The 18,430-nt window shown below is 48.9% G+C and overlaps 1 protein-coding gene across 1 annotated transcript; it reads right to left on the reverse strand.

Annotated features, from left to right (window-relative positions):
* Positions 1–12,090: 12,090 nt before the first annotated feature.
* Positions 12,091–13,763, reverse strand: SST (somatostatin). Its single transcript, XM_027884013.1, has 2 exons — positions 13,551–13,763; positions 12,091–12,610 (listed from the first exon to the last, which is right to left on the reverse strand). Exons 1-2 carry the CDS (start codon positions 13,686–13,688, stop codon positions 12,398–12,400), a joined length of 351 nt encoding a protein of 116 aa, XP_027739814.1. The 5' UTR covers positions 13,689–13,763; the 3' UTR covers positions 12,091–12,397.
* Between the last annotated feature and the right edge of the window lie 4,667 nt (positions 13,764–18,430).

An 18,430-nucleotide genomic window follows, 5' to 3' on the forward strand; every position in this document is an offset into this window, starting at 1 on the left:
TCAGGGATGCACAGGAACTGGACAAGAGACCATGGGCACATTGCCCCACAGGGGCAATGCCAACAAGGTACGATGACATAACACCTTCATAACATGCAGTGTGGTCCCAAGACAAGGCAGCAGTTGTGGGAATCTGCCTTTGGAGATGTTAAGAACTCAGTGGGATGAGGCACAAAGCAACATGATCTAACTTTGATGGTGACCTCTTTGTGCAGGGGGCAGGACCAGAGACCTCCAGAGGACCCATCCTGCCTCAGTTGGGCTGTAATTTTGCTGCTGGTTCGAAAAGAAGAGGAAATAAACCTTTCTAGTTCTGCAGAGGCGAAGAAGCTGTGGGAGCTGCACTCTACCTCACTAGAGAGTTATGTCTCACACTAAGGTACAGCTGATAAATGCTTTACTGGTTGTGCTGAAGGCCTTAAAGGGCTTTTCTTGGCTCTTAGATGAGGAAATGGCAGTGACTTTGTCCCCTACAGCTCAGAGAAGGGTGGGAGTCTCCTACAGAACATGCATTGATTACTTGAGATATTTTCCATGGTAGTGCAGCAGTGGCTGGCTGAGCATCCAGTGTGCAACTGGTCACCCCTGCCCTGGGCACCATGAAGAGAAAAAAGCAAGAGAAAAACAAAAGGGAAGATAGGTCTCAGGTCTGCCTGGGACCTGGCCTGGCTGCAGGGAATTGGAAAGCAACACTTTAAAAAGGGGCTTTTGCTTTTTAAAAATTTGTCTGGCTTTTCCTGTTTCTTTTTAAAAATTAATTCAAATGAAATTGAAGTTTTCACATGACAGTTTTCTGTTTTTAAAAAAGCTCTCAAATAATTAGACTACTCAAAGTAAACAGGCTGTTCATGCTTTATTACCTGATGTGTGTCATGGCTCCATTAAAGCACTGTTGCACTTCTACCATTTTCCATATTTCAAAATGCTTTAAAGATGGGACTCAGATCATCAACATCAATTGCTAGCCAAACAGAAATGAACCTTCTAAAAGGGAAATAATTTTATAGCTCTAATTTGATTAAGTAGTAAAGCACATTGTTTCCATCTTAGGTGGACATTATAAACAGAAGTAAAGTTAATATTTATTAATCTTAATGTGCAGGCCAGGTAATTACATAGCCCACAGCAGTGGTGAGGGCTGCGTGACTCTCACTCTCTCACTGTATGTTTGCACACCTTTTGGGTAAACAGGAAAAAGAGGAGTGTTTGGTGCTAATGAGATGAAATTGTCTTTCCAAAGGGCTCTGGATTTGAATCGTGTTCTCAGGACTATGGATGCAGCTGGGAATTGTGTTTGGTGACAATGGCCAAAACCCAGGGGTGGGTGAGGAGCTCTGGAAGAAGCTGTGACTTACACACACAGAAGTACATGTGTAGGCATGCACACACACAGACACATGCACACAGTCACACACATGCTCTCCCTGTGGGGTGGTCACTTCCCATCCCACAGAAATTTTTCCACGCTTCCAAAATACTTTTTTCATGTTGTTTCTTTTAATTCCTGTCCCTTTCCTTGCAGTCTTCAAGCAAGCCCAGCTGAGATGAGCATCCTAATGCTGTGGGCGGGACCACCACTGCACTGTCACCAGCATGAGTGGGACAGACATGCTGAGGCATTGCTGGAAGCTGACTTGAATCCAGGAACTTTTGGGTCTGTTTCTGCCCTGCTGTGACTCTGCATGTGCAGAGCATGACACGGGGACAAAATGAAGGCGGGGTCAGGGCAGAGCCGTGCATGTTGGCTGGCAGGAAGGAGAGGCTGTAGACCAGTGGAGCTTTAGCAGGCACGGGAGAAATTGCCTCTACTTGACTGTGGATTCAAACCCATCTCAGGACAGCTGTGTCTGAAAGGATTTGTCTTCAGCAGTTTTACTTGCCATATGTCTGTAATTCTGCTTGCTTCCATCACTTCAGTGAGCTCCTGTCAGCACCTTGGCTGGTGGACACTGGGTTCTTCCATAGGAAAGATGCTTTTAGAGGGCAGGTGGAGATACATGTGTGGGAGAAAGGCTGTGACAGTTGCCCAGGGCAGATCAGACCCCTTGCTTTGCTAAGCCAGAACCACGCAAGGTGCAAAGAACTTTCATGTCTCTGACTTGCCTGTGCCTGTATCAAGCCCACTCGAGACGTGGGCTTCCCAAGGCAAGCTGAGCGTTGCCTTCAGCCAAAACATCACAGCTGTTTGAATACCAACCTGCCAAGCCAGGGCAAGATTGGTCCCACAGCCCTGCAGGCCAAGCCAGTAGGTACTAAACTTGTGACCTCTGTCTCAGCACTGACCCAAATTAACACAAGCTACTTTCAAGACCATTTGTGCTGGGCAGAAGCAGATGTAGAAATTTTCTAACCTCCTCTCAAATAACTCAGTTGAGAAGAAAAGAGCCTCGGGGCATCACAGGTCTAACATTTGATTTCCCAACCAAGCCTGCTCAGCATCTTGCAGGATTTGCCCTTCTGCATCCTGCCTTTTAATTGCTGACTGATTGTAATATAGGATTTTATTTTCCCTATAATGACTCTTGGGGCCCCCAGATGTTCTCCTCAAGTGTGGTTGCGTCAGCACTAGAGATTGAATGACTGATACCAGCAATTTTTACAGCTTGAAAGAAGAGAAATATGTGAAGGGGATTTAATTTAGCTCCAATATTGTGTCTTCATCTTCAAGATTCTACAAGAAAATGACACCAAAAGGTTATTTTACAAAGAGAGGAGGGGGAATTAGCCCGAGAGAGGGAGAGATCACCAAGCTGGCTTTCTAATATCAGTTCATTACAGAGAACACATTTGTGCAGCCACTTTGCTGCTGCTGTTAATTTAAACCTGGATGATTAAAAGCTGTAATTGCACCATTTTAAATAAATGTCCACTATCTTGATTATTATATTTTTAATTAGTGTGGCTCTGTCGAATGTTTTTATCCCTCTGATTGATTTGTTTATAATGTATTTGTTTATAATTTCGTGATCTCCCTGACCCTGCTATCTCCTGAGCACACAGTTTGGTCGTGATTCCAGCAAATGGAAGGAGACTGAACCAGGAAAGAGCAAAAGGTACCAGGTCAGCTCTCCCTTATGAGTTCTTTGCAGCTCTCCTTCTTTGCCTCCTGACCCAGCTGCTCTTCTGCTCTTTGCTCTTCCCCAGGGCTGTGAGGGAGGATGAACAGCCTGGAGGACTGGCTGTCTGGGAGGCAGGAGTGGGAAAAACTGAATTGCCATCCAGCAAAGCTCAGGCTGCGGTGCTGGCAGGAGCACCATCCTGTGTGTTAGGACCCATTCCTTAACCATTGCTTCACAGGCAGGAACCTGATCCTCTTTGTGGTAAGATCCAGAATAGGTACCTAGACCCACACTGGCCCAAGATGTCCCATTGCATGCTCTTCTCTGCCAGGGGCAAGGAGGTGCAAGCAAGAATGGCTTGTAGATCATCATCTTGATGCTCAAGGCACCCCTGATTCCTGCTCAGGGGCTGTGCTGAGGAGCACAAGTGAGAACATGCTGAGAATATTCCTGTAGGACTCCAGGGCATCTCTGCTGATGTACTTATCTCCTATCACATGTAATATCTGCAGGACAAGGACTGTCACTTGCTCTGACTTTGTTCTGCACCCACTACAGGGGGGCTTCTGACTGCTGACAAGGGATCTGAGGCACTCTGGTAACATGATGCATCATGATGCATAGACTGTCTGCCAGGCAAATATTGCAAAGCTTCTCAACACTTGACTTTCCTCTGTTTTCTACAGTGCCTGAAACTATTAGGTAATGGATTAGGCCTTCAGCATTGTAGAAAAGGAGTCTTCCTGTGTCCCCTGGCTACAACATAGTGTGTGGCCTCACCATATCAGCTCTGTCTGCTAATCAATGGCTTTTTCTGTAGCAATGAGCCAGATGTATCGCTGCAGCCTCAGTGTGGGGCGGGAGGACAACCTGGTGAGAGCATGTGGTCAGAGAGGCTTTTGCAAGGGGAATGAGATGGGTGGGCAAAATTCAGTGTGGACTGAGTGACTGTACATGCACAGCCCTCTCAAACCTGTACCATCATCCATGTTTTCAGTGTGCATCCTCCAGCTACAGAGCCAGAAAATAAGGCAGAAACCACACATGGGTGTATCAGAGCATAGTTTCATGGGTACTGGAGCAGCCTCTGGACAGGTACAGCATTGGATAAATGGAGTAGGTGAGGGGGTGGCCTTGGCTTTATAGCAGCATTAGAGAGAATTATAGTCTTCAACAAACAAGTCATTTTGGCCATTCAGAAAGGGTAATTACACTTTGAGATCTCAGGGTTGTAATTTTCTTGTTGGCTAGCAATCAGCCTGCGTGTTCCTTTTTTCTTATTTTAATTAAAAATATTGGTTTGCCATGTTCACCAGGCGGCTAACTCGCTCTGCCTGAGCACAAACGCTTAATAGCATTTTGTAATTGACTGAATTGTCTATTAGTAAAAAAGCCTTGTAATTTAGTAAGCATCGTTGAAGTGCTTACTTTTATACCTGACACAAAGCTAAGGACTCCCACCTTAAGAACTCACAGACAACAGGGGTGTTAAAGACAAAACAAGGCTATTTTACATGAGAATAGCAGGTACTCCTTGGGAAAAGTGGAAGGGATGGAAGGGGCTTGAGGTATTGGCATTCTGCGGTTGTCCATAGCAACTCTTCTCTCTCGAACTCTTTCAGTCTGAAAAGTGGAAGTGGCTTTGAAAGTCTATGTCTTACTGATTTTACCTAAGGGAAAACAGAAGCCTGTACAAATCACTTTCCTTAATGAATTTCCTCTTGCAACCTTTGTCTTTGGTGGCTCTCAGCGCAAAGAGGTAACTCACATAGTTGTTCATTCTGGAGTTTATTCTTCATTAGTTAATGGTTCACACCATTTGCCCACTGATGTGAGTGTAGAGGAGGCCTGGATCATTCTGAGGTCCCAGTGCTATTTCTGATGGTGGTTCCTCATGCCCCCAGTGAGGTCACTGTGCAGCCCTGGAAAGGGGGGAGGAAGCATGACATTGGCATCCTTCAAGGTGACCTGGCAGGGAGCCTGCTGTGGGCTGCCATGCTCTCCAGGTTGTGTTGCTGCTACAGGTGAATGGCAGGTTTTCCAAGTGGCAGGATGGCATCAACTCCTTGCCCTTTAAGGATCCTCCTGGGATCTCTGCTGATCTAAGAGAATATGCTTTCACCTGAGGATACATCTCTGAAGGAGGAGGAGGAAAAAGCTTCTTTGGTGTCCTGTTCTGTCTGGATGATGGCCAGGCTTTGCTTCATATAGCTCTGCAAGAAGAGAAAGAGGTATTCCAGGAAAGATTTTTTTCTTACATTCATATAACTCCTCTAGACCTTCAAACTCCATTTGTAGCAAATTTTCTAGAAGATGATCTTAAAACATCACCCACTTTGTTTTTTGCAACTCTGTGAGCTGCCCTGGACACCTCTCCTCCTGCTCCTACCTGCTTCATTTACCCTGTGCTCGGCGGTAGGACTGACTGTGTTTTGGAAGTAAGCTTCCACCTGGGAGCCAGCTGCATTCTTAGGGTGAGGTTGTCCAGAATCCTCACTTCTTTCACCTTGCAATAAGTTTGAAACAGTTTTCAGGGTCTGCAGTGGGAGTTTGTTTGTGTCCTGCCTCAGTGCTTCCTTTGAGGAAGTCTTCACAAGCATGCGGGAATCCAGCAGAATTTCATCCAGAGTGATGGTGTTGATGGTGTTGCTGGTGCCTGGGAGAAGACATGTAGTTCTCCACAGGTACTAGGCCAGCAGGTTAGAAAATTTACCCAGGCTGTCCTCAGCAGTCGGGCTGCCTTGGATCACCCAGCAAGGCACAAAAAAAAAAAAATATCATCATCCGGTCAGATTTTTCCAACACCTTCTTCATGAGGACATTAATTGCCATATTAGCTTCTGATATTTCTCTATGTCTCCATCCAGGAATCCTAGCATTAAGGTAAAGAGATTGTTTATTACATCCTTAATCCTTAAGCACTTCCACTAAGGCCTCTTGAGCCAGTTTCTTCTCCTGGAAAATGCAGTAACGGGACTGGATGACAGTTACATCACAGAATGATTTGTTCCTTCCCTCATTTCTTATCTGCTGCCTGTTGCTGGTTGATAAACTTGACTGATTGAAAGCAGGCTACAAGGAACTCATTCATGTGCCCAAACATGGCTCCTTCTTTGTTCCTCTATCTGAGAATCTCCTCAATTTCTTTTATTGCCTGGTTGCTGGTGTCAATATAATCAAGGCTAAAGTGTCAAATAAGGGAATTGATGGCGAAGGTGACGTTATGACATGTGTCATCATTGTCTGGGGAGATAAGCAGGGTTTGGAATTCAGGTTTCATATCTAGATGTATCCTTCAGTCTACAGATGTGTTTTCCAGAGGTCAGCCTGCTCACTTGCTCACCTACATGTGGAGGCAGTGTCTGGAAAGCCACTTCCGCCACACTGAAATTTCCTCCTTGAGAGCAGGTGGGCTCTGGCTTCAAGGGTGCACCTCCTGCATGCTGGCAGGAGACTTCAGATGTTGTGTTTGAATCATGCTGAGGTTTCTCACTGAAACACATTGTTGAAGAAACCCTTCACCTGCCAGGTTCCTGTTTTGCGATATGACCCAGCATCCTCATATGTTCTTCAGGAAGAACTCCAACTGTTTTGAACAGGACACTTCCTTCCTCTGCCACTGCCATTGCTGCTTAGACTGTGAAGTTTCAGAAGAGCTGAGTGAATAAGAAGAGGATGAACAACAACAAAAAATACTGGGGGAGGAAGGTTTGCATGGAAGCAGTTTCTTGCAGGTTGCCATTAGTCACTCCATTTAACCCCAGGTAGAACACTTAACTTACTTTCATGTTATTCAACTTTCTTCTAGCTCATTAAAAATTGACAACTCCAACATAAGAAATGCCCTTTAGAAATTAAGAGCAGCACTGCCTGCATCCTGACATGGCTCTGGTACACAAAAGTGCTGCTCCGTGGAAAGCCCCTCTTTGCAGGGCCTGTGACTCCGGCTCATCTCCCTGTGGTGAGGCCATAGCCAGAGCTCGGAGAGCCCCTGGCACAGAGGACCCACATCCTGAGCATCTGCTTTTACACAGACGGTGGACTGGGCAATCTGTGCTCTTTGGCTCTCTCTGCTGGCTGCAGCTCACCCCAACTCAGGGCTTGTGCTCTGCACTGTCCCCCCACACTTCACCCTGACAGGAACAGGCTGGCGTGGGGGGGCAGAGACACAGGGAAAGCAACACTGTGTTTAAACCTCTGGGCAGAACCACAAACCCTGACAAGTACAGGAAGTAAAACAGGGAAGAAAGGAGGTGGCAGAGGAGATTTATAAAAGAGCCTTGCAAATGTGACAGCCCATTTCCAGGGGGGATCCTTTTTCTTCCTAAACCTCGGTCCTGAGCAAGAGGAGATATTTTCTTTCAAGGCAGAGCAGAGAACAGTGTTAAGGGAGCAAATGTTCTGCCTTGGGGGAGAGCAGCACCGGGATTATTGCCGAGCCAGGAGGGATTCACCGACTTTGGCTCTGTGCCCAGGACATCTCCTAACAGGGCTTGAGGGAGGTGTGTGAAGGGCCTGGAGCATGTCTCAGCTCAGCTCCTGGGAATGCTTTGCCAGGGCTGCAGGTCAGGAGCGTTTCATCCCTCTGCACACAGAGCACAGCATCTGTTGGCTGCAAGAGCCAGCTGTGCAGGAGGGGGAGGCGAACATCGGGAGGGATGCTCTATTGCTGTATGCAGGACTACATCCCTCTCTCTCTCTGGTCCAACAGCCAACTCAGGTGATGAACAAATTCTGGATTTGCATTATTTTATGCTTTCTAAGTTAATATCTTCGTAGGAAATACTGGGGACCTTCATTAAAATAATTTTATTAATTAAATGACCAGGTGTGTTTCTTTATCAGATCGCATAGGAAGTAATAGTTCATGGCACAAACTGGCATTTGTACTATACATATGAGGAAAACAGAACTCAGACATTTTTTGATGGCCTTGTTAATATTTTTTTGGTGTTCTACAAGTTGTTTATGGGTTAAGTCTCCTAAGACAGGGATTCAAAAAGTCTTCTGAGGTACTCACAGCACCTGGCCAAACAGCTATTCTCAGAAGTGGAATTAGATTTTGGGAAAAAGTAACAAATAATTCCATAATAAAACAATGACAAAGGAGAAGAAAAAAGAAGAAAAGTGTGCTTTATTGCATCATTTTGGTGAGAAGCTGTCGAAGAGTCAGAAGGTATTCAGAGAGCAGAGAGTACAGTCTGTTCCTTTATCATAATAACTTTTACTGCCTAGGTATAGCTTTTCTCACCCTGGTCAATAAACACCCTGCTGCTTTTCTTGCTGAGAATTAGGACTCAGTTGCATCAATGAGTGCTTCTTTCCAAACAGCTGATGCTGACCCATACAGGGGTTAGGGATTGCTCTGGTGCTCTCCAGAGGTTCTGGAGTTGGGAGGGATGAAAGGGAAGAGGATTGCTGTGGCAAGAGCAGAGGTCTGTGAATCTGAGATGCTCCTGGTGGCTGCAGTCAGAGTGCTGGTGTAATGCTTGCTAGGAGCCACAGAGGCAGAGTAAAGGCGAAGGCAGTGCAGAGCATCTTATGGGCTGTTCTAGGTGGAGGGTAGTTGTGCCCTTGGGTCCAGGCTCTTGGTCTTTTCTGCAGAGCCAAACGGAGTGAGTTGGTGACAGAGTGGATCCAGGCTATGAAATCTGGGTCCCACAGGTATTTCCTTTGCACCACAGCAAGGATCACTTCAAACTATCAGTCACCAACAAGCCTTCTGGAAAAAGGAAGATTTGCCTTTTTTACTCATTTGGGTTGCACATAAAAAAACCCCAAAACCCAAAACCAAAATCAACAACAAAAAACCACCACAAACAAACAAACAAACAAACAAACACAAAAACAAACCAAACCAAAGCAAACAAAAAACCCCCACAAAACAAAACAAAAAAACAAACCCTAGCCTGCTTGCTAGACCAAGAGACACCTCCTGGCATCACTGGATGCTTTGCCTTTGGGAATGGCAGTGAGAAGCTCCTCACTGACTTCAACAGAGGATGTATATTTCCAGGCCCTAAACAACTTTCTATGGTTTTCAAAAAACCAACTCTTCAGGCAGCAGATTCTAGCCCTTTTATGTGGTTCCTCACAGATATTTCCCTGCACTGCCTCAGATGAATCACGAGGTTGAAGGTACCTGCTGGAGTGGGATTGCTCTGGGTCTGCCTGTGGCACCAAGTGCAGGAGGAGGGATGAATCAGCCCAGTGTGGATCATCACAGCCCCTAACCTCCCTCAGACCCTTGCTGAGGCTGTTCCTCCCTGGAGCCTCAGCTCTGACCTGCAGAGAATGTCCCTTGAAAACCTCTCACGAGAACTGCTCTCCCCTTTGGCAGGTCTGGCCTGTAGGAGCTGACCATACCTATGAGCTCACCCCAGATTCAGCCTTGCCCAGCAAGAGTGTTCCCAGCCTGGAACACTATTCCATGACTATGTGTCTAGGGATTAAATATAGTAATTTAATCTCTTTAGCCCATAACTCCCACCTATCAAAGAGAAACAATAAATCTTTGTCCTTTCTAGTCTTTCTAGCTCAGCATGGCAAGGCTGTGTCTTGCACTGTGTTTGTACAGCTCCTAGCACCTGGGATTGCTGGAGTTGATGGAGTGCAGTTACACGTGGTGATACTGTATTTAATGCCTTGGAAGCCATCTCACCAGAGTCCAGGAACTCCTGAGCTGACAGAAGGAGCAGGTTTGTCTTTCTGTCTCCGAACTGAGGACATTTGCACATGCTGCCACCAGTATATCTTCATTAAGCTTCCCAGAATCTGCCATACCGTGTTGTGCCATCAGCTGTATTGAAACAGGCTGGTGTAGCATGTGAATCACCGTCTTTAATTCCTACTTGTGCTTGAGGATCATCCTCATCCCTATTTGGGATGTTTCACTCCAGCAATTGGCAGGATTAAATTCCCTTCAGAAGCACTGGTTGAGCATTATGAACAAGGGGAAAAGCCTCAGGCGAGTAGTGGTCTATTTATAACCCATGAAAGATGGACTCAGTGCATAAGAATATTCCAGTCCCTGGCACCTCCACCCCCTTACTGTTCCTGTAACTGCTCTCTTGAGGCTGTCTCAGCATCGAAAAATCAGCTGGGTTTTGAAAGCTAAAAGGAACCTCAGTCAACAGAGGACTGAGCAGCCAGGAATGAAGAGGTCTCTGCTTTACTCCCTAGGATCCCCTAAAATCTGCTCCCTTGACACTACACAGCAATGCAGGAATCACATGTGAGCTAGGACTGTTGCTCGCTCTTCACAGAGTCTGTCTCCACACTTTCAGATAGGGTTCTATTCTCACCCTTCCTGTTTTTAGGACTGAGAATTGATCTACATTACCTATATTACTCAGATATTTTTTTGGAGGCTTTTCCTCGCACAGTGCCAGCCCTGTCCCTCTCCCAGGAGTCCAGTAATCCTGCACCCTCCACAGCTGCGCGAGCCACAGAAATCCAGGGGGTGAAAAGGGCAAGGTTCTCCCTCTGACCTCCTGAAGTGCCGGGAGGATCACCGTTCCCTGCCCAGTGTGCAGTGCATCCAGCTCCAGTACAGAGGGCAGAGCCCTTGACCCCACGGCTCTGAGATCAGGGCAGGGGAGGCTGAGGGCTGAGCATTTCCCCAGGTCACACCACAAAACCTATCCTGCTTACAAGGAAGGAGGAGAGGAGGTTCGCAGGAGCTGGCGAGACACAGGATCATGTCACAGCAAGTCTTCTCTAGCGGGTGCAGGATCTAGCAGCAAACCTTAGCCCAGCCTGCAGCACAGGCGACAGCCGCGGCTGCCCTGCTCCGGGGAGGGAGGGCAGCATCCCGTCCTGCCACTGACCCCCTCAGGGTTGATACCAGCAGCTCCCCCCCCCCAGCCGGCTGCAGAGCAGCCCAGCCGAGCTCTGCAGGGAGTGAGCGTGGCAGGGCTGGGATTTCCCGCTAGCACTGCTATAGTTCCCAACAGCAAAGGATTCACCTTCCCCCCAGCTGGAATCTAAGAACCCCCTGCCCACAGGGGGAGGAGTGCAGACTAAGAATAAAAGCGATGGTCCGTATGAGCCATCAGGAATTATGCCCCACAGAGAGCTACGCTTAGTACAGACCAGAGACAATTTAACATGCATTCAGCTGGGTAATCCACACCCACTGGAGTCCTGCTCAACCTTCCACCCATGAACATCTCTCAGATACCCCATTTTTCATCCATCTTTTACAAAATATTTGTTACCTTTAATCCTGAAGGATGGATTTCTCATCGAAGTGGCACTTGTTCCCTGTGCAGGATGTATGGCTCAAATTCACCTGTGAGTGTATGTCACAAATCAGCATGGTTGGAAAGCAAAGGCTCTGCAAAAGAACTAATAATTTCTCTTCCCTTAAGAGAAGAATTCCTCCATCTTTCCTCTGATGCTATTTCCTACACTGCTGAACCTCATAATATTGCCTTTAATGATGATGAGGTGGGCAGAAAAATAGTCACTGCTGTGACTAGTTTATTAGATGAAGAGGGGATGATAGCATAGAGTTAACATCTCAGCTTTACAGGGATGCAAAACCTCTCCCTGCACAGCAGAACAAAGGAAAACTTCCCTGAGGAATCCCAGAAGCAGAGTTTGTCAGGGATGCTGCAAGGAGTAATATATGTCAGGTAAGAAAACCTTTTAGTGTTTGTGGCTGAGGAGGGAGTAAGATGTGTGGTGTGAACTTGTATGGTGAACTACTTTTATCATCCCTGACACAGCTGTGATTTATAGTGAGGCCTCTGGTGATGGGTGTAAATCTTCTAGACTGACTTGGAGTTCCAGTGATACAGATTTGATTCAACCACAACTGCAGGGATTTGATATCTAAAATACCACTGTGACTCTAGATCCTTTAGTAAGACCACAGAAAAAATATCAGATTAAGAGACACCCTGTGTGTGTACCTAAGTGTGGATGTGGATGGTGTTTGCTGCTGCTGCCCTGAGACACGCAGCATTTCAAAAATGAGCATCCTGAAAGGTAACTTGGGTTTTCTCATTGACACCGAACCTCAGCATCACCATTTGAAACATAAACTTTATTGCAACAGAGAATTAAAAATAGTACATTTAAAAGAGTTGCAGAGTGCATGTCATTAAAGAACTAGTCAGAAATCACAACTCAAGCATATCATGTACAATTGGAACAGAGAGTTTTATTAAAACAAGTGGAAATCAAACTCAAATTTTCCTTGTTTGTTTAATTTCACCATAACCGTGGATTGTGTATTTACAGTCTTCGCCTCTTGTGGTGAAGGTTCTGCTTGGGACAAGGGGCTAGGAAGAAGGCAGGGATGGATGGGGTGGAGAGGTGGGCTTCAAAAGCTAACAGGATGTGAAAGTTTTCCAGAAGAAGTTCTTGCAGCCTGCTTTGCGTTCCCGGGGTGCCAGAGCGGGGTTTGAGTTAGCCGAGCGCTCCAGCTCCAGTCTCACTTCATCCTGCTCAGCCCCTCGGGACAAGTCCTCAGACTCCAGGGCTTCATTTTCTGTCTGACTTGGCTCTGAGAGCAGTTCTGCCAAAAAGTACTTGGCCAGTTCCTTGGGAGACAAGAGAGAGAAAGGGAGAGAGAGGTAGAGAGATCGCAGTTACTCCTTGGCTTTTGAGGGCTCACAACTCTGTCCCTCTAAGACACCTTTGTGCCCAGATTAGAGACATTCAGGATGCTGGAGGAGAATAGGAGCCCTGGCTTTCTGAAGAGCCCAGCCCGACAGCTGCTGCGCAGCAGCTGCGTCTGTGACGGAGCAGAAGAGCCCTGACATGTACCTGCTGTGGGGAAGAGACCGCTGTCCCAGCTGTGACAGAGAACGGACTCATCCAAGCCCCACATCACTTGCCCTTCCCTTCCCACTGCTCCAGCACACAGTGCCCTACTCAGACAGAATGCCAGGGGGCTGCTGCTAAAGTAACACGGGAAAAGTCTTTGGGGGAGCTGGCAGGGGAGGTTGAGCTGGGTCATTGTCTCACTGGGACTTATTTTTCTTCTTGTCCCTCCAAGCCTTGGCTGTCCCCTGCCAGGGATAAGGACATGCTCCTATGCACTGGGGCAGCTGCCTTAGTTCCCTAGACCTGGAGAAACCCTGGAGAGTTTCACCAGAGGCTCTGCCGTCTGCCCCAGCAGCGTCGGCTCCTCATTCCCCACCAGCTCCCATCTGGACCGTCTCACCTCCCAGCCCCAGCTACCCAGCCTGCCGCTGGGTCAGCCCATCTGCCAGAGAACCAGGATCTGCAGCAAGGAACTGGGCTTCTGAAACGGGGACATTGGGTAAATCTGCTGAAGAACTGGAGGTCTGCACTGAGGGTGCTGGGGTGTCTGGTGAGGAACTGGAGGGATCTGCAGCAGGGGTGCCAAGCGCTCTGCAGTGGGGAATCAGGGGGTTTCTCTGGAGGAGAAGCGGGATTCTGCAGCAGGGCCGTCGGGGTGCCCCGCGGGGTGCTCGAGGGGTACCCGGGGTGTCCGTTCCGTCGCGGGACTCTCACCTGCTTCCCGGCGGCGGCAGCCAGGGACTTCTGCAGGAACTGCCGGAGCCGCGGGTCCGAGGGGGCGGCCGAGACGGTGCCGAGGGCCAGGGCGATGGAGAGCAGGGCCAGAGCGCACTGGAGGCGGCACGACAGCATCTCGACGGCGGGTCGGGCGCGGGAGGCGGCGGCGGGGAGGCGCTGGCGGCTCCGCTGCGGCTCGGCTCCGGCGTTGGGGATCTCCTCGCCGCCCGCCGCCTTTATAAACCCTTCTCCTGACGTCAAGGCGGGGGCGCCCCCCTCGCCCCACGCCGCCGGGGGTGGATCTCTGCCCGGGACCGGGCGGGGGGGGGTAACAGGACTGGGGGTGCTTCGCTCTGCCCGAGGCCAGCCCAAGCGTCCACGGTGCCCCTCAAATCCCCCCTCTCCGACCGCCCCCCGGCAGCCCCCGGCCCCCGGCGCGTTTTATCCCCAAATCACCACCCCTCCGGAACTCCCGACCCTGCTTGTCGGCTCTCTCATCCCCAGCCACAAGCCCTCCATCGCGGCGGCGGTGGGTCCCGGCTGTGCATCGACCACCCCCGCGGCGGAGATCTGAACCCCCCAGCAGTCCCTCTACCAAAGCCCCTCACCCCAGCGCAGAGTCCCGCCCCGTCGGGTAAGAAATGGCTGCAGAGTCTGTGGAGCTGGAAAGGGCCCCCTTAAAGGTAGATTGTCCCCGGCTCCTACGGGGAATGGCGAGTACTGAGGTGCCCCCCGGGGTCCTTTCAGTCTCCCTGGCCCCTGAGGATCTCTCTGGCATCGTTCCTTGCCCAAACTCCCTCCGACGGGCAGCTCCGGCGGCAGGGGGAGCCTCCCGGAGGGTACCCCAGCTCTGCCATGGTTCTGCAGCTCGGGGAAGCGATGACAAATCGGTGCCTCGGTCGGGGCGTGCAGGTTCCTGGCTGAGCCTGCACCCCTCTCTCTACCTCAGAGTCACTGGACCTGCTGGTCCCGTGAGGGATGCACCTGTCCCCCTGGGATGGCCAGTCTCCCCCACTCTTCCAATTTTTCCCCTTTAGCTGGCTGGTGCCCACACCGGGAAAAGCTGCTTCAAACCCCCCAGCTGGCAGGACCAGAAGCAGGATGTGCAAGAAAGGGACTCTACTTCTACCCAAAAAAGGGATATCAGGATTTCTCCCACCTCAATTTCCAGCTGAGGAAAGTCAAAGATTTGTGGGGGCAAGAATATAAGTGCTGCACAGAGGTCTCCAGAAATCTCCAAAATGACGTTTTGTTTCATGCTGAATTAATGTGTGTTCCACTCTCTTCCTTTAACCCTGGTGTTGGCTGCCTGGGTTTGCTGAGGCTGACCTGGAAGCATGAAGCATAAACCAAAGTGTTTCTGCTCTGCTTTACAGTCAAACAGGAGGAATTCATGCTGGTTGCTGGTTCCAGACCAGGTAGAACTCTGGGCTGGACTGCCACTGCTCTCCCTGGATGGTGCCTCTCTTCTTTTGTGCAGATATCTGCAGCCACACATAGCCTTCATCCTCTGCATCCTTCCTAAATCGAGGAGCAAAATTAATGAGAGCCATGAGAGAATAAGCCTTCATTTGTATCCCAGGAGACTCTGAGGGTTGGTTTTACTTGTGCTGCTTTTACAGTCAGTTTTCCCCCAGCTGCCTGGTTCTACAAGGCCAAGCTCTGCATTCCTAGGACCCTGTCTGTCTTCTAGCACTGGTCTTGCTCTGGGGAAACTGGTAGAGAACAATCAGCCCTTACTCTGCTTCAGACACATTCCCTTGCTTTGGGCACAGGACACAGCCTCTTGACAAGGCTAAGGGAGTGATTTGGACAAAAAAAAAGAGCAGATTATCCCCAAGGGCCATGAGACCTAGAGCTTTTCTCTCCACCATGTGCCTTTGTTAGCAACTGGACCAACATCTCTCTCCTCCTGCAGTCAAAGAAGCAGAGCCAGTGCTGATCATGGCAAATGGCCAAGGCAGCAGATGCCAGGGCACCAAACCTATCCTGGCCCTCTTGCCTGCTGTGAAGAGAGGTTTCCTAGGAAAGGTTTCTGCCAGCAACAGTAATTTTCCCACTTTTCCCAAATGTGCCAGTAAAGCAAGCTGAGCTCTCCCCCTTTTTTTTTTTTTTTTTTTTTTTTTTCCTCTGGGAATAGACTTTTTTTGTAGCCCCCAGGATCTCCTCCTTGGCACAGCACAACCCAACTGTACCACACTGCAATGCAAGCCTAGACAAGCTCTGCTAAAGGCTCCAGCTTCCCACCAGATTATCCCAGCTCCCACAGCCCAGGTCAGTGCAGTCTTCTTGGGTTCCGTATTGGAGAGGAGCAGAGATGGAAATGGGAGGTAGCACTGGGTTATTTCAGATGCCCTTGTGGCTACTGGAAGTTGTTACCTAATGACCCCTTGCCACTCCAAACAGCAGGTAGCTGTCCAGCCTGGCACTGCTTTTGTCATTCAGCTTGTCACCTCAAAAGGAGGGGGGCACTGGGAACCCCCACCACTCCTGAATGGGAAGGAATGGCTACCAGCTCCTTAGGTTGCCACAGCTATGGATCTGCCCTTATGTACCACAGGGAATCAATTCAGCATCTGTATTTCCCAGGGCATTGCAATGGGCTGGATGCAGCCTTGGACTGCTGCATGGGATGGAAACCTGCTACATTTCAGCACCCTTAGAACCCACTTGTACACCAAGATGGAGATGAGAACTGTACGAGCTGGCACAGTGCAGGAACAACCTCCTTGGTGAGTTCTCAATTTTTCTTGTTTCTTGACAGTTTTGTGTGGGGCTATCAGGACTCAGACACATTTAATGGGAATTTGCAGAGTTGCATAGCTTAGTCTGAGATGGGTGGGTTCCAGGCAGGCTGGCAGGGCTGGTTTTAGGAAGTTGGTATGGTCATGTTTTCACAAAATAGGAGAAGATATTAGACTTGAAGATTTTAGGGGTTTTGAGAGGTCATTCTTGATGTCCTGCCCAACCCCAGCCTGTTCACAATCCCATTCTTCTCCCACTACCTGCAGCAACTCTGTGTCCATGAGACCAGCCCTATTAAAGACTTTCAGCCCAGAGCTGTTCCTTCCTAGCCCCTGTCTTCACTGTTTGTCCAACTGAATTTCAGAAGCTCACCTGAGGGAAGCAAGGGTGTGCTTGTTTTCTGCTCTCTGGTCCTGTGCCCTACCAGGAAATCACTTGGCTCCTGAGCCAGAGCAGCATCAGAAATCTCTGACATCCATCTCGTCTGTTTTTCCCATCTTGGGATGTGACTGAGATTATGAGGCTGGTGGAGGCAGGACCAGAGATAAGGCTTTGGTGGGAATGTTCCTTTGGAAACATCTCAGACTGTTTTAAGAAGAGAAATTGAACTCCTATCGTGTCTGAGCCTTGTTGGTGGATAGAATATTGAATGGACAAAAGTTCTCAGGTAATGATTTGGAGAATCACTCCAATGTTCTCCATTTGAAAAGGTTTTACATTCCATTTCAAAGAAAATTCGGAAGAAAAATACCACAAGCTTTGTCTCAGAAAACCACCTTGTGCTGACCTGAAGGAACCAGCAACTAGGTAGTGGAAAAAGGAAGTCCATCTAGTCCATACAACTTTGGATTGCCTCCCACAAAGGACTCCTGGGGAAGGGGTAAGGGCAGACCTGCAGACATCCTTATGACCCTGGTGCAGGCATGGAGTTGCAGACTGATCTACCAGTTTCCTCTCTCCAGATCCTTCGTAGGATCAGTGTGCTCAGAATTTTTTAACATTAATTTCCCAGGCAGATAAATCCATCATCCACTCGGCTGTGGTGAAAGCAGGTCTGTTCCTTTCATTCTGCCGCAGCACTGCGGGGCATGTGGTTTTGCAGATGCTTGAACTGCACTGAATTCCTGCCCTGTGACTGATTCCTTGCCCCCATGTTTCCAGCTTGCTCCACAGGTCCAGAGTAGTCCAACAATGCCCTGGACTGTGTGCACAGGCTGTGTGCTCAGCGCTGTACCAGCAAAGCGTGCCCTCTGCTGTCACTGTCGCCGCCAGCCTGGCTCCCATCGCACCTCACCTCCCTCGCTATCACCTACAAAATGCTCTCCACACTCTTTCAGCTCAGCTTTCACAAGCAGAACGGTTTTGCCACAGGTCACTATCTTGCCAGCAGGGAAAACCCATTTTCCTTATATTCTAGCACTTAAACTGGTAGAGCTGAGCTGTGATCTGGGAGCCAGGGCAATGACATGCCTCATTCTGGCGCTGGACATGCAGCTGGTGAGGCAGGGCAATGCAGAAGCTGCCACAGCCCCACCGCTCTATCAGCTTGCTTAAAACCTAATAGAGAGGTTCCTGCTTTCTTGGGGGTGATGCTGTCTCAGGAGGTACAGGTGAGTGGAGAAAAAGTAGTTAGTCATGACCGAGCAATAATGAAAAACAAGAGCTCAGTAAGGGAGAGAGACTCACGCTGTGTACCATGTGTCCCTGGAATGGGCAGTGCTTAGAGCAGAGATGTTGATATTGTACAGGGACTTGCAACAACCTGAGAGGTTTCTGTTTTTATAATAAAACTTGGGAGCACAAATCCAAAAGAATTTGACTCTCCATTAATTACAGGCCTCTGGGATTTCTGCTCCAGGTAGCAAAGAGGGAGGGGAGTCAGCCTGTGGAGGTTCACAGAGGAGGGATCCTGGTATCTACTTTTTTGAAAAGTGTCTGCCTAAGAACTCAATTTTTATTCAGGATTTCTGTTACCTGAGACTCATTCCCAGTCTCAGCCACTTCCATGGTGTCTGTAGGGCTGAGGGAAGCTGCTTTGAGGGGAAAGGAGAAGGAGAAGGGAAGAGGAAAGGGAAAGACAAGGAAACAGTCAGCACAAACATGTGCAGAAACAGAGTTGAACAGGCTGATCT

Source organism: Empidonax traillii, unplaced genomic scaffold (genome assembly GCF_003031625.1).
Source record: "Empidonax traillii isolate 1590-97213 ecotype Southwest subspecies unplaced genomic scaffold, ASM303162v1 scaffold138:size3245559, whole genome shotgun sequence".
Classification (NCBI taxonomy): domain Eukaryota; kingdom Metazoa; phylum Chordata; class Aves; order Passeriformes; family Tyrannidae; genus Empidonax; species Empidonax traillii.